We start from the raw sequence: 16,870 nt of genomic DNA, 5'->3' as shown, positions 1-16,870 counted from the left end.
CTAGAATTATAGCCAACAGGACAGACATTCCCATTTTAAAATACTTGATTACAATATGGTACGAGACCTATGGAAGCTCTGAATTGAAAAGTGGACTGTCACTGAAAACACCATTAAGGCAAAATAAACTTATACCCATGACTTTGAACAACAAAATTCTGGAAGCCTGGTATCATAATGGGAGACAATGTCTGGAAGATTGTTTTGAAAAGGGTCTTTTCATGTCATTTGAACTGTTGAAAAAAATATGACTTGCCCAACAGGACCTTCTTTTGTAACCTTCAGCTAAGATCCTTCCTGAAGCCCAACATGGGCCCTGAAATTACTCTACGAGGACTCACTGAAATTGAGAAACTACTCCATGAAGGAAATTTATATAAATTTATTTATAGAATGTATTTTTTATTGATGAGTCAAGGCCCAAAGCCCGGTTTGCATAAATCCAGAGTGAGATGGGAGTCAGATTTAGGCATAACAATTGATGAACAATTCTGGTCAGATTTATGTCAGGAAGTTTGTTGGCGACTATCAATGTCAGGAATAGATTGGTCCACTATAATTTTCTACATCAGCTATACCTCACCCCACAGAAATTACACCAATACAAACCAAAGTTATCAGAGATATGCTTTAGGTGTGGTTTTGAGGTTGGTTCCTTCTTACATTCTACCTGGCTCTACAAGAAGGACAGGCCCTTCTGGTATAACCTTTGTGTCATCCTAACGAAGATCACAGGAGTCACCTTCCCACAAAATGCAGAGCTTTTCCCTCTAGGGAACATTACAAATGTTTGTCAATTGCTAACTAAGTTTCAAATGAAATTCACAGAAATTGCCTTATGTGTGACCAGGAAATGTATTGCAGTAACATGGAAGTCTGAATTCCCTCTCCTCATTGATAGGTGGTCTTCAGAAATGAACAGTTGCATTCCATTTGAAAAGGTCACATACAGTCTTAGGAAGAGATAGACACCTTCCTAAAATTCTGGCAGCCTTATTTAAAACATATAGGTACTTCACTAGCACCATCATAGGGTTACAATTGCTACTGACTAGCCATTAGACCTCTGTACAGATTTTAACACTGCAGTACCATCATGTCTCTGTGGTTTACTGTACACACTGACAATGGGACTTTTCCGTTTCTTTTTCTCAGTTTTCTCTTTTTTTTTCCCTGCTTACTTGGACTTAGACAAAGGGATGGGTTTTTCTTGACGTTTTGTATTTTGTACGGTTGTTGATTGTAATATTTTATTTATAATTTTAAATACATTTACAAAGAAAACATTCTGGGACTTGTCCTTCCATCAAACACTGCTTTGGAAAGGACAAAATATTAATGTTACATTGGTAAAAAGGTATAGGAGCCAAAAGACGAGCACTCAACAGCACAAGGACAGTTTCTTCCCCGCTCTATGCAGATTTCTGAATCATCAAGGAATTAAAGACATTGCCTGACTTTTTGTCCTCTATTATTGTTATTTTTCTTAATGATGGTTATAATATGAATGCTTGGACTATGACGCTGCCTCAAAACACTGAATTCCATGACAATAAATTCTGATGACTTTATTCTCCAATGAGAACAGCAATTGCTGACTGTGAATGAATCTTCAACCCCAATTTTAAACACAAAACTTATTAACCAACATTTGTTTACATGTGGCATTTAAACTGCATTTGAATGTCTGTGTGCTTCATATTATGATTTCACAGTATGATTTTTCAGATCGACAGCACCAAATTGAAAAAAAAGTTTTCAGCACAGGCAATTCTTCCAGCACAGAATTTATCATGCTTGAATGACATCCCAAACACATCGAATTCAAACTCATGTCACTTGACCTACAATCCATGGATCTTGAAAATATTTTAATTTAACCACAATGCCACTCAAACCCTGCAAGCCAGATCTGCAGCAAAATAAAGGCATCATGTTAAATGTGATCAAATCTGAGTGACCCAAGGTCTCTGTTCATGTTAATCCAAGCTCCCTGAAATAGATTTGCACCATGAAAACCAGCTCCATCAACCTTCAAGGCAAGAATGTTGCTATTGTGGTGGCGCACATACTCGTGGCGAACCAGCTCTATTTGTACCGCTGCGTGGCGGAGCAGCCACGAGAAGATGGTGCCATTGGGGGACCTCCTTGTCTCGTGGCTTTAACCCAGTGCGCGCCTAGGGTAGCTGATAGGATGTCACTGACCACACGGGGGCTTAGCTCACGCTCCCCTTAAGAGGCGCGCGTGGGATTTGAAATAAACAGTCGTTGAGAACCCCCAACAAGGTGGCCGTAAGCCTCTTGCTTAGTAGCTGCTGCTACATTTGGTGACCCCACGAGCCAGATGTTTTTCTGGTCTCCCAACATGGATCCCGCGGAGATTAATGCTGTTGCCGTAAAACTGCCCCCCTTCTGGACCCATTGCCCATCTACGTGGTTCGGGTAAGTGGAGGCGTAGTTTTGCCTTAGGAACATCTCTTCAGATGTCACAATATCTCCACGTCGTGAGTGTGCTGGACGAGGAGACTGCAGCCAAGATGGACAATCTCATCCATAACCCGTCAGCTGAGGGTAAATACCCTGCCCTCAAAAATCTCCTTCTGGACACATTTGGCGCGCCTTCAGACCCCTGCACCGAGACAGAACACCATCAGCCCTGATGGACAAAATGCTGGCGCTGGCGGAGGACCACAAGCCCTGTTTCTTGTTCCGTCAGATCTTCTTGAAGCAGATGCCCGAAGATATTCAGCTCCTGCTGGCGGACGAGGACTTCACGGTCCCACGGCAAGTGCAGCCCGAGCAGACACCCTCTGGTGAACCAAAGGGGAAAATGAAGCCTCCCTCAGCTAGGCCACCCACCCAGGAACCAGCCAGTCACAGCCCTCCCCCAAGCACAAGCCGGAGGAGCACCATCCCACCTGGTGCTTCTATCACCAATGTTGGGGAGCCAAGGCTCGTAAGTGCAGACAGCCCTGTACCTTTCAGGGAAACAACCCGGCTTGCCGCCATTGATGGCTGCGGTGGCTGGTCGCGCGAACAGCCTCCTCCATGTGACCGATAAGTCCACCGGCTGGTGGTTCCTGGTGGACAGACTGCCCTCGAGACCCGCACCCAAGCTCGGGGTCTCACCCTGCGGGCAGCCAATGGGTCCACCATCAAAACATTTGGCACCCGCAGGCCGCAGATCCAGATTGGGAAAGACAAGTTCTGCTGGAGGTTCGTGCTGGCCTCAGTGGGTACTGCGCTATGGGGGCTGATTTCCTCAGGACACATGGCCTACTGGTGGATGTAAAGGGCAAATGGCTGGTCAATGCTCGCACCTTCCATTCAGTCCACCTTGATGCAATGGAAGCATGGAGGCCAGAGAAAGCTGCCATCTCCACTCCCAGGGACAAGTATTCCAGCATACTCAATGAGTTCCCCACCATCCTGCAACCGCGGCACAGGGTCTATCACTATAACTCCACGTAAGGCACCCTGCTGCACACCAAGGCCAGGAGACTACCACCCAAAACGCTACAGCTGGCTAAGGAGGAGTTCCTCCGCCTGCCGGAGTTGGGGATCATCCGCCAGTCCAACAGTCCCTGGGCCTCACTTCCCCACATAGTCCTCAAGTCTTCCGGGGGCTGGCGACCCTGCGGGGATTATTTGCGACTGAATGACGCGACTATGCCAGACAGGTATCCAGTCCCACACATCCAGGACTTCACAGCAAACCTCCACCCTGATGACATCGGTGAGACCGCAATCATCACCTCGTTCAGGCTGTTTGAGTTCTTACATATGCCTTTCAGACTTAAAAACATGGCCCAGACTTTCCAGCGCCTCATGGACACAGTTGGCAGGGACCTGGACTTTGTGTTCATATACCTCGATGACATCCTCATCACCAGCCACGACCACGAGGAGCACAAGGTCCACCTCCGCCCCATTTGCCCGTTTGGCAGAGTTTGGCCTCACGGTCAATGTAGCCATGTGCCAATTCGGCAAGCAGACACTGCAGTTCCTGGGGCACACCATCTCGACAGCCAGAGCCACTTCGGCACCAGAGAAAATCGCGGCCATGCGTCAGTTTCCCAAACCCACCATCCTCAAGGGCCTGCAAGAGTTTATTGGCATGGTGAACCTTTATCATCGTTTCATCCCCGGCGTGGCCCGCATCATGCAGCCGTTATTCTCCATGCTCACTGCGAAAGACAAAATCCTGGCTTGGTCGGAAGAGGCAGAGGGCGCCTTCACACAACAAAGGACGCACTGGCGAGCGCCACACCTTTGGCTCACCCGCACCCAGAGGCCCACACTGCACTCTCATTAGACGCCTCAGTCATGGCCATTGGGGGCGTACTGAAACAGTGGGACGATGGCCAGTGGCGTCTGCTGGCTTTCTTTAGCAGGCACCTTCGACCCCCAGAACTCAAGTACAGCACTTTCGACCAGGAGCTCTTGGCCCTGTACCCTAGCCATCCGACACTTCCGGTACTTCCTGAAGGGCAGGCCATTCACCGCGCAGGACCTCACTACGACTAAAGATCCGTGGTCGGCCCGCCAACAACGCCACCTCTCCTATGTGTCGAAGTTCACCAACAACATCCGGCACAGGGCAGGTAAAGACAACATCGTGGCAGACGCGCTCTCTCAACCCACAATCCACAGCCTCGGCCTAAACTGCATTCAGCTGGCGTAGGCACAGAGAGATGACGCGGAAACGCAGGCCCTCCATACTGCCATTATTGGGCTCTGCCTCCATGACATTCATTTACCGGACAGCCCAGACACGCTGCTCTGCGATGTTTCCACCGATTCACCGCATCTGGTAGTCCCGCCGCAGTGGAGGTTGCAGGTTTTCAGCGTGGTCCACGATCTAGCACACCCCTCGGTCAAAACATCGGTGCAGTTGGTGACTGAGCGGTTCGTGTGGCACGGGCTCAAGAAGAAGGTCACCCAAATGGCCAAGAACTGCACACAGTGCCAGGCCTCCAAAGTCCTCCAGCATGCGAGGGCCCCGATTCAACAGTTCGATCCAGCGATCAAAAGATTCCAGCACATCCATGTCGATATTGTGGGCCCCCTACTGGTGTCCAGGGAGGCGCGCTACCTGCTGACGGTGGTCGACCAGACCACGAGATGGCCGGAAGCAATCCCCCCTCAAAGACACTTCCGCTGAGACATCTGCCAGGACCTTGATCGCCCACTAGATTACCAGGTTCGGAGTCCCGGCACACATCACCAGCGACAGAGGTGCTCAGTTCACCTCCACCCTCTGGAATCTGTTGGTGAGCTTTCTGGGGGTTAAGCTCCACCACACAATATCACCCGCAAGCCAATGGCCTGGTGGAGTGGTGTCACCGCCACCTGCAGTCAGCCCTCATGGCTCGCCTCACCCATCCCGGATGGGCAGACGAGTTGCCCTGGGTCCTCCTTGGCATCAGGACAGCTCCAAAGGAGGATCTGCAGGTATTGTCCGCAGAGCTGGTGTACGGCACACCACTGTCGCAACCTGGTGAGTTCTTCGGCCCAGAAAAAGCCTCCACGACCGACCACCCGACCCTATTAGCAGACTCGCCTCGCTGCACCACCCCCCCCCCCTGCCTCCTACGCACCACAGCACCCAATCAAAGAGCTGGATGTGGCTGAATTCATCTTGGTTCGGCGTGGCCCGCACGCTGCGCCCTTGCAGCAACCTTAAGAAGGTCCTCCAGTGGTCCAGCAAAACCTTCACTTTGGACATCAGAGGTAAAAATGAACTGTTTACTGTAGACCACCTGAAGGCGGCACACCTGGACTTCTCACAACCAATCCAAATGGCTCAGCCCAAGCACCAAGGCCGTCCGCCCAAGCAGCGGGACGCGTAAGCCGGTTCTGGGGAGTGTTGTGTGGCGGCACACATACTCGTGGAGAAATGGTCCCGCTTGTACCGCCGCGTGGCGGTGCAGCCACGAGATGGCGCAAACGGGAGATCTCCTTGCCTCGTGGCAAGGACAGCGCGTGCCTAGGACAGCTGTTATGACATCACTGCCCACGCAGGGGCAGAGCTCACGTTGCCCTTAAGAGGCGTGCACAGGAGTTGAAATAAACAGTCATTGAGAATCCCCAAGGTGGCTGTGAGTCTCTTGCTTGGTAGCTGCTGCTACACTATTTCACAAAGGAGTTCATGTGTCAGATATAGTTTTTAGACTGCAATGTCAGGAAAATCACAGAAAAATATTACTGCCCATGTGGTTGTTCACACTGTGTGCCTCTTTTGACTGGAAGTACCTGAGTGCAACAGACCCAGTGGTTGGACATGCAGTGGAGTGGATGATAGTCAATGAACATTTCTGGTATGATTTACACTGCAGGCTTCCTCCAAAGTTGTAGGAGTTCTGCAGGATAAATTGCAGTGCAGAAATTGACTCAAAACTCCTGCACATTCCTTTTTAGACTGCCCGTGTAGCGGCAAAATTCCTTGATTGTGCCGTTAAATGCCTGCAGTCTAAAAACCATAAGAGAGAATTAATCTTCAATGCAAGAATTAACATAAGAATTAATGCTCAGGAAATATCAACAATCTCAGGAATTTAAAATCAGAATATACTCACCAGCAGGAGTGGGGCAGAGTTTAATTGGCTGTTGTTTCAGAATGGACATAACAGTTTGAATTGGTTTAATTATAATGGTTTTCCCAGTAAGCCCTGGAGTTGGCTGTGAAACTGGTAAAGCTGGAATGAAGATGGGCTTTGGCTGTATCGGCTTCTGTTTTGATACATTTGAAGGGACATTTACTGAAACAAAAAGAAATAAAGATGTGTTTTTAATTATTTGTACAAAAGCATGCTGGGAAAAGAATAAAAGATTTTACAACCCAGGTATCAACCCAGAACTTCATTAAGTTAACTCATTTTGCTTCATGGTGAATTGCACGTAAACTACAAAATCTCTCTTCATTAATATTTGCAGTTTCACTTTTATATAATTTACAAGAAGTACCCAGTAAAACACTTAATTGAATGTCACTTTAAACATGATAATCTGTTCTAAACATTCACACGTGCAGGTATAAACAATTAAAAATAAAACTGCTTATCAAGAACTAAAATTATGTATATCTGACTGACCCTAGTGGGAGGAGGGGGTGGTGGTGGTTGTTGGTCAGACTAAAGACTACACTGGGGGATTATGGAAAGGTTTCAGGGTATAAGATAAATTTGGATAAAAGTGTGATCATGCCTTTGACAAATGGGGATTATGGGCAGTATCAACAAGGAAATCAATTAAAATATCTGGGGATTAAAGTTACTTATGCCATCTTAATTATCTCCCTTTGCTCTGGAAGATTGAGAAGGACTGGTCAGATGGATAACTCTACCCTTAAGATTGATGGGCAGAGTGATCACCATTCATAACTCCAAAAGACTAGAAATTATGTAAAACTGATAGGCTTTTATGAGCAATGGAATGGAGGCATATCCATGCTGGTCGACTGTCCTGAACTGGGGAGGGAACTGTGGGACAGTCACCTTTATTCAGGAGTCTGTGGGAAGAGTCAGAGGTACAGTCATCCAAAGGGCTGTGTCCAGACAGCGAAACATACATACAGTGGTTTACCACACAGAATCAACTGTGTCAAAATTAAAGTGATGCCAAGGCTCCAATATTTTTTCCAATCATAAACCATTTCATTAACTTGGAGGTTTTTTTTAAAAAAGCACTTAACGAGTATGTCAGGGGGTCCCTGTGGAAGGGGAAAGTGGCTAGAATCTCCAAGGAGAAGTTGACATGGGATTATAACTTGGGGAATTTAAAATTACCCTATTTTTAAAATATTATCACTGGGCAGCCCCAGGCAAGGCTTATCACCTCACTCTTTGAGGGAGGAGACCACCTCATGGGCACAAATTGAACTATACTTAATAGATGAAGAGATAGCCGAATAATTCGTACACAAGTGGGATACCAAATTACTCACAAACGGATAGTCCTATCCTAAAGCATGTACTCCAGATACGGAAAAGAGTAAAGCAATGTATTAGATGGAAGGTGGGGATATCCCCCAAAACACCCTTGACCCAGAATAATTTAATACCCTAAACTCTGAGAAATAAAATCATACACACCTGGTGCCAGAAAGCAATCAAGGTGTATCAAGGATTGTTACAAAAGGGGCAGCTTATGTCATTTGAGCAGTTGAGAAATAAATCCCATTACTCCACAGAACATTCTTCTGGTATCTGCAAATATGATATTTCTTAAGGAAAAATTGGGACCATCTATGACACTACCTGAATGTAGTGACATGGAGATTCTAATTTGAAAGGACGATGTGTTTAAATTTAGTTCTAAGATGTATTACATATTTCAAAGTGAGGGCCCGAAGGCAGGCTTACACAGGTTGAGAGAGAGCTGGGAGTAGGACTTGAGCACAACAATCAATGAAGAGTGGTGGCAAGACATGTGCCGAGACAGTCTGCCAGATGCAGGATAATTTCTTGCACCTGTGGTACCTCACACCACAAAAAATTACACAAATCAAAGCCTGAAATTTCAGAAATGTGCCTTTGGTGTGGTGTGGAGATTGGAACTTTTGCCCACTCCACCTCACTATATGCAAAGGTGAAACCCTTCTGGGAAGATCTGGGGGACATTCTGAAAAAAATTACAAAAGTGGATTTTCCACAGGATCCAGAGTTATACCCTCTGGGACATATTGGGGCCGTGAGTTTTAGATTGACCTAAGTTCAAATTCCATTCATGAACGTCGCCTTGGCAGTAGCCAGGAAGTGTATAATCTTAATTTTTTTTTTAGCTTTTGTAATTTACCCATCCTGGATGTTTTTTTCCTAGGTTTCCGTCGGGGTCTAAGACCCCACTGGATTTTGTATTTGTATCATTTAATTGACAATTTTCAGTAGGATGAGGGTTGTGGGAGTGGGGGGGTGGGGGAATAAACACAGACTCTGTATATTGTATGAATGTTGAAAGATTATACTGTTTGAATTTTGCAAGTCTATGAAAATCATAATAAAATATTTTTTAAAAATTATATGCAGACTTTGTGGAGGCAATTTTGAAAAATCCTGCCCATATTTAGGTAATTGGGAAATTGCAAACACATGTTGGACCCTTTGGTGTTGAGTGGAGGCATCTGCCAAACACATTCCTCAGCCTGAGACTTCTTTGCCCTTCTCATGGCCAGCAAACCACAGACATGTTTTTCTAATTCTTAGAAATCAACAAAATCATTACTGTGTTTTTGGAGAAACATGCAAGAAAATTACAGATAAACCCACCAATTCCAACTGTAAAACAATGTCCAAACTTGTCAGCAAGAACATAATAATCAGCAATTTTAAAGGTGACTCATCTGGACTACTCACACATCATCAACAGACGGATCAAGATTGTTCCCATATCAATTCATGTTCAAATAATATGTTAAGAAAGGTTAGAAAAATGAAACCAGTGAGCAAACTTTTGTAACACAATGTTAGCAACAGTCAGGTGTTTCAACTTAAATATACCGAACAAAATTAAACTGAAGAAAAATTTTTTGTTTCACGGGCAAATGATCCAAAATGACATGACTGAAGCTTTTGGGATGCTCTCATATTTTGAAATATGCTGGTTCATGCTTTTTTTTTCCACAACCTTTTCTTCAATTAGGTCCATTAATATAAAGTTTATTTTCTTTCACCCATTTATTTATCTGTATTTCTTCATTCAATTATATAACACATCACCAGCATAATCTTAACACCTCACTATCAATAATATCACAAATATCTAGTTGGCCATCTTTCAAGACTGAAAACCACAGCTTTCAATTCCATTCCCTTTCTGCACTGAAGATCACAATGGCCTTGACACCACAGATTAGAGCTATTTCAGGGAGGCAGCCTCCTACAAAGGTCATGTGTACATCAAAGAATACATGAGATCAGTGATTGGCTGCATTAGCAAGTGCTTTGAGGATGTCACTGAGATCAAATGCTACACAAGTAGGGCTAACCAGAAACCATGGTTGGACACTCAGAGCACATGATGCTGACAGGAGACAAGATCAGCCAGGCCTTAACTCTCCCGTGCAATCCAGAAGGCAAAGCGTGGGTACGCACAAAAGATCCAGTCAGCTGTGCAACACTGGCAACCCAAGGCACATGTGGCAAGGGATGAAGAACCATAACAGACCAGAAGACAACTTTGTGAATCAAAGACAATGACACTTCCCTTATGGACAGATTGAACACCTTCCACATGCAGTGTGAGAAAAGAACAGGCTGACCCAAAGAAAGCTCTGCTTCCCCCTGATGAGCGTGCCCCTTGCATTGCCGTGGCTGAGGCGAGGAGAACCTTATCCAAGGTGAACCCACACAAGGCAGCGGGACCAGTTTGGTACTGAAGGACTAATGCAGACCAACTAATAGAGGTCCTTCAGGACATTTTCAATGTCACTGCAGCAGTCCAACATCCCTATGGGTTTCAAGACAGCCACCATTATCCCAGAACCAAAGAGGGTGACAGTAACAAACCTCAATGGCACTGACCTCCACCATTATGAACTGCTTCGAGTGTCTGTTGATGGAATACATCAAATCACACTTTCCATTTCAATTCATCTACAAACCGAACCATTCAACTGATGATGCTATAGCCTTGTCCCTCCACTCTGTCCTACCCCACCTGGAGAATGAGGGCTCATTTGCCATGCTGCTGTTCATTGACTTCAGCTCAGCATACAATACGATCATAGCCTAGAGAATGATGGAGAAGCTTGCTGTGTCTCAACCCCCTTCTCCATAACTGGATTCTGGACTTTATAATGAAAAGACCACAGTTTGACAGGTTGGCAGCAGAACGCCAAGCACCATCAGGCTGAGCACTGGCATACCTCAGGGGTGTTTGCTCAACCTGCTCCTGTACAAACTACTGACCCACAACTGCAATGCCAGATCCAGCTCCAACAGAGTTATCAAGTTTGCAGATGGCCTCATCAGCAACAAACAATGAGTGAAAATGTTCGAGAGGTGGAAAATCTCATGAAATGGTGCGAGGATAACAACCTGAGTCTCAACATGGACAAGACGAAGGAGATGATAGTGGGCTTCAGGAAGACCATGGTCGACCACCTCCACTACACATAACAGCTTGATTGTGGAGAGCACCAAGTTCCTCAGTAACCTATCCTTGATACAAAACATCTCCTCACTTGTCAGGAAGGTGCAACAACGACAGCACTTCCTGAGATGACTGAGACAGGCAAGCTACAAGCCATCGTCCTTTCAATTTTCTACAGGAGCCCCTATGAGATCATCCTGACTGGCTGCATCACAGTGGTATGGTTGCAAAAGAGCATCAGAGGTCAATCCACAGGACCAGAGAGCAGCAGAAAAGATCACTGGGGTCTCCCTAACCTTATTTGATGGGATTTAGCAGGATTTCACTGTCAAAAGAGGGCTCGCAAAATCAGTGAGGGCCCTCCCTCCCTGCAAACAGCGACTTTCTGCTACATCCATTGGGAAAGAGATACAGGAGTATTGGAGCCAGAATCACCAGGCTGAGAAACAGCTTCATTCCACAGGAAGTGAGACTGCTGAACTGCTCATACAAATCCTCTGTGACTCAACTACTTCTTTCACAATAATATTTATTTATTTTAATATTTGTATAAAAGTACTATGCATATGTATTGCTGTCTGCATGTGTGTGGCAGCGTGTTGGACCAAGGACCAGAAAACCAAGGATCTCAGCTGCTGAGTAGCTTTGAAACTGAGCAGGTGATGGAATATCAAATCTGTTGTTGGAAACAGGAAATCTCCAATAGCAAGATTTACATAAAAATGCTGGAGAAACTCAGTAGGTCATGTTCTGTTCTCCAGTTGTGGCCTCCTCAACATCAGAAAGACTGGTGGGATGGGAGGAGGGGGGGGAGAAAATGGCACTGTATATATTTGAAAAGGAAAAAGTATGTATCATGGTTAATGTGGTTTATGGTGTGAAAAATAAAAAAAATTTTTAAAAAAGACTGGAGACTGACTGGGAGATCTTTTCATTGAGCACCTTTGCTCTGTCTGCTGCAACAGCAGGAACCTCCTAGTGGCCAATCATTTAAATTCCACACACCACACACATACCTACATGTCTGTCCATGGCCTTGTGCAATGCCAAATCGAGGCTACTGCAAATTGGAGGAACAACAACTAATATTCCACCTGGGCACTCTCCAACTAGATGACATTAACATCAGTTTCTCTGCCTGAAAACACTGGTTATGTATCTTTATCTTTGCTACATAAATAATATGCAAGTTCCTCTAGCATTTTTGTGTATACAGTATTACAATTACAGCGACTGAAAACTTTCTTGTTCAGCAAGGTTGCTTGGTTCAACAGTGGGAGGGGAGGGGTGCATGCAAACTGGCAATAAGCAATACGGTCACAAAAGCAAGTCTGGGTGAGTTTATGATTATATTTTGCTCATACCTTGATGAAGAGCTCAAGCCTGAAATGTTGGTTATGTATTTTTATCTTTGTTGTAAAAGTACACTGTTTGACCTGCTGAGTTTCTCCAACATTGTGTTTTTACAACAAGCAATACTTCATGCTCAAGGCAAAACAGATTGGCTTTCTCATCACAAATGAGTTTCTGCATCCTTTCATACTGGTAATTATGATATTTACAATTATTTCCCATGCCATCAAGTTTTATAACACTCGTTGTAAATGAAATAAATCTCACTAAAACATAATTACTCAATGAATAATTAAATTAAATTCCATGTTTCACCCTTTAAAATTACCAGTTGAAATGGCTACCTTGAAAAAATTATATACATATAAATGAGAAACACCCAAAAATTACACATTAAATGGGTCTGTACCTCTGCACAATGAGCAATCTTTGTGACTTCAATCTTTTTTTTTAAGTATTTTATTTTGATTTTCATAAACTCTCAAAATTTAAACTAACAGTATAATCTTCCAACATTCATGCTACTGTTTATGCAGAGTCTGTGTTTATTCTCTCCTCCCCCACCCCCTCCTTACCCTACTTAAAAAAAGTCAATTAAAATGTACAAATACAAATTCTGGTGGGGTCATAACCCTTATAGAACATAGGGGAAAAAAAACAACCAGGGTGACGAAATAACAAAGGCAAAAGGAAAAAGTTAAAAGGAAAAAAACTTAAAACTAAACTAAAAAAGCAAGTCACCTGCACCATGTCCCACTTTCTTGGCCACTTTCGTTTCCATGCTAGGTCAGATTGTTATCGAACCTCTATTTATGGATGCTATGTGATCTCCCAAGCTGCTCCAACAGTTCAGAGTATTGCACTTGACCCAAGCATCTGCAGACTTTCTTGCTTAACAACAACGTTCAGTGATTGTTCATGTGCCTTGTAAAATGCTCATCACAAAACAAAGTTGAACAGGGCATCTTAATTGCCCAAAATGAAAAATGTCGATTGGCCTCTTTGGGGTCTGGAAAACTTTCTAAAGGGATTTTGAAAAATTAACAGTGTCGTGCATAACTTTATGTCAAGCCTAATTTACATGCTAAATTTCAGAGTTCTGGGTTGTATCATTATTGAACAATGCCCAGGACACATTATTATGCATCTTCAGACCATGACCTGGCATCCATGCAACACAAGCAGACTATATCATTTGCCTGCCAGAGCTTTAAATGTGTATTAACTATTTTTATTTTTATTCATGTTTATTAACTAAATTTTGATGTGTTTATTATTAGAAAATAACAAACCTCAAATTTCAATGCATTCATCATTGTGCAAAGTGATATATTTAACACTGAAACTAAACATCCTTGTGCTTTGTTATTTATTCCTTCCGAAGGATATTCCTATTGCCTCCAAAGAACATTTTTATTTTCCCCCAAGTAAATACCTTCTTCACGCAGACTACAGTGAAAAAGCACAACTTGTCTTGTGGTAAGTGGACGAAAACTTTATATTAATTCCAGCACAACCAATGCAAACAGTATCTTGACTTTTTAACATATGCTTGATGATGTGATTGTGCAGCATGGGTTCACTTTCAGTTAACTTTTAAGTGTGGAGTCAATTGTTGATTTGCTTCAAACTATTCATGAAAGGGAAGAGTACAGTCAAATTGCAGGAAATGTTCTCTTCAAAGTCTCACCCATTCTTTATTGGAAGCAATTCCATCACCACCCTTCATACAAAGAGATGGAGGAACAAATTGGATGCAGGAGGCACTTGGCTGCTCATGCTAACTCTGCCACAAAGCAAGGTCATGGAGCATTATCATCTTAACCTCACATTTCAATTTTCTTGTCGTACTCTTTTACCCACTTGATTATCAACAATCAAGCTATCTCTGCCTTCAATATATTAAAGATCTTTTTTCCATCGCCCATTAGGAAAGTGAAATATGCAAGCAATGCCTCATTTTTGGAAGCAATGAGGTCTGCAGCAAGTAATGAGCAGAGCCAAGACTGGAGAGAGAAGAAGCTCCCAGTGAAGAAGCAGCTTTGTGATTAGAATCTATTGCCTGGGTTAAATTTATCATCGAGATTGGAAACAGTTTGCCTCAGGGAATTCCCAGGCCCGAGGATGGTGCTGTGGTTTCCAAACCAAAACATAATAACTTCTGCTCGCCCATCATGAATTATCTAGATGGGAAATCTGAAGTAATGAAGTAGTGAAGGAATCAAGAGTCCAGAGCTTCATCAGCAAACACAAAATTCATGGAACTTGGCCAGTCAGATCCTAAAATCTGCTCCATATTCAATAAAAATCATGTTTGACCTGATTGCAATGTATTCACAACCATCGATAGGAACCTTTCAACCCCTTGCTTAACAAGAATGACATCTGCCTGACAAATATTAAAAGGCCACCCTCTGAGGAATGGAGTACAAAAAATACAATCATATAGAACACGACAGCACAGAAACAGACCTCTTTGGCCCTTCTAGTCTGTGCCTTGTCCCACTGATCTGCACCCAGTCCATAGCCCTCCATACCTCAGCCATCCAGGTACCTGTCCAAATTCTTCTTAAATGTTAAAATTGAGCCTACATTTACCGCCTCAGCTGTCACTCCCTGTGTGAAGAAGTTCCCCCTCATGTTCTCTTTCAACTTTTTCCCTTTCACTCTTAACCCATGTCCTCTGATTTGTAGCTCACCTACCCTTAGTGGGGAAAGCCTATCTACATTTACTCTGTCCATCCCCCTCATAATTTTAAAAACCTCAATCAAATCTCCCCTCGTTCTTTTATGCTCCAGGGAATAAAGTCCTAACCTGTTTATCCTTTCCCTGTATGAGAAAAAAGAAGTGGTCCTTCACCTATCCTTCAAATGCCTGACTTTGAAGATGTAAGCCTTGAGTTCCAGGTTTACCCCAAAGGAAATATGCTCCCCATTTCCACCCCATCAAAACCTTTCAGGATCTTGTCATTTCCAACTTGATATTCCTTTTGAATTCCAGTATATAACAGACCAGCCCAACCAAATCTTTGTTGACAAGACAACCCAATCATTCCAGATATTCATACCTTGTATTAATTCATCAGGTTTTGCTTCAGGTGAATGCTTCACTTTTAACTCTTGTGCTTTAGAAGAGCAGTCGTTTTCTGCACAACATGTTGAGAGTGGAGAAGACTGAGGGGATGAAGTTAAAAGTAGCTCCTCCTGTTTAAAAGAGAACAACCACAGTAATTATATTTACAGAATACATTGTTTGAACTTATGTGCTAAGCTTATGTATTCTGATGCAATTTTTTGATAACACAACCTAATTGATTGCACAAGTGCCTGAGGATGCTTCAGAGGCTTTGTAAATTATTATTTGCAGAAAATCTGAAAAGACTTTAAGCAAGTTTTTTTTTCCAATTCTGATGATCCAGGTTTTGCACAGAAATACCAGCATTATTGCAAGGAATGCTAAGCAATTTGGAGACCAATAAAGTTAGCAGTAATAACTCTGGGAGTTTGTTCAAAAGAAAAATGATGGCAGCATCTCATTTTTGTTAAAAATATTTGAATACAGTGGGTTAACATCTGAAGAATAAAGAATGGGGATAAAAAGTGCTCAATGGAGAAAAATAGATAATGGAACCATAAAACTCAACAGCACAGAAACAGGCCTGTCATTCTGTATAGTCTATGTGAACTATTATTCTGTCAATTCCTATTCCGTGAAAAAAGACAGAAATTAAATAAAAATAATAAGAGATTAGCGCAAGGAGAGAGACCAGGATCTTTAAATAGAATCAGGAATGTTAGTCTGAAGAGAAGAACATCGCTGAAAACAAGACAGAGGTGCAATCTTCACCAGAACCAAATTATTTTCTGTACCAAAGGACCTCCTGCAATTATTGAAAACTATATTTATGGTGTATTAAATCCATGAGACTTTTTTAAAACTTGAAACTGTTTCTCTTCCTGACTGTTCCCATTCATGTCATGAAGGCAATCTGTTGCCTTCTTCAAGAATTTTCCCCATTTGAAATGTAAAACAGAAGGAGTATATTTGTGACATATAGAATGTTGCTATTCTTCATGGTTAAAGGATAAAGAATTAGACATTGAACAAAAATTGAAAACAAATAAAAATGGAGTGGAACAAGAACATCTGCAGATGCTGTGATTGTAGTAAATACGTAAAAATGCTGGAGAAACACTGCAGGTCCTGCAGCACACAAAATGTTGGTTGTACAGGTAAACCCCTCTTTACAAACACTTGAATTATGAAAATTCACTCAAACAAATAACCTGTGTTCACTTTTGTGAAGAAATTATTATGGGCTTACGCTTTTATGAAAATTGTCTCCAATAGTAGAGAATGAGTCTTTGCTTTACGAATGGTATCTACCTTTGTAAAGCAGGGTATAATGTCTATCTTTGCCTCCTA

General features: G+C 43.2%; 1 protein-coding gene across 5 annotated transcripts in view; it reads right to left on the bottom strand.

The window, feature by feature from the left end:
- atf6 (activating transcription factor 6) overlaps positions 1–16,870 on the bottom strand; it is a 462,472-nt gene that overhangs the window by 382,841 nt on the left and 62,761 nt on the right. For all 5 annotated transcript variants that reach the window (XR_011357594.1, XM_069937692.1, XM_069937693.1 and 2 more), the window contains exons 5-6: positions 15,513–15,648; positions 6,579–6,761 (exon numbers count right to left, since the gene is read on the bottom strand). Coding sequence is in view for 4 of the 5 variants with exons in the window: in XM_069937692.1 (XP_069793793.1) it covers positions 6,579–6,761; positions 15,513–15,648 (319 nt within the window). In the remaining variant the exon portion in view is untranslated. The remainder of the gene's footprint in view (positions 1–6,578; positions 6,762–15,512; positions 15,649–16,870) is intronic.

The sequence above is a fragment of the Narcine bancroftii genome, chromosome 5 (genome assembly GCF_036971445.1).
Source record: "Narcine bancroftii isolate sNarBan1 chromosome 5, sNarBan1.hap1, whole genome shotgun sequence".
Classification (NCBI taxonomy): domain Eukaryota; kingdom Metazoa; phylum Chordata; class Chondrichthyes; order Torpediniformes; family Narcinidae; genus Narcine; species Narcine bancroftii.
Note: the sequence above shows the minus strand (reverse complement) of the source record. Positions and strands in the feature narration are given on the sequence as shown.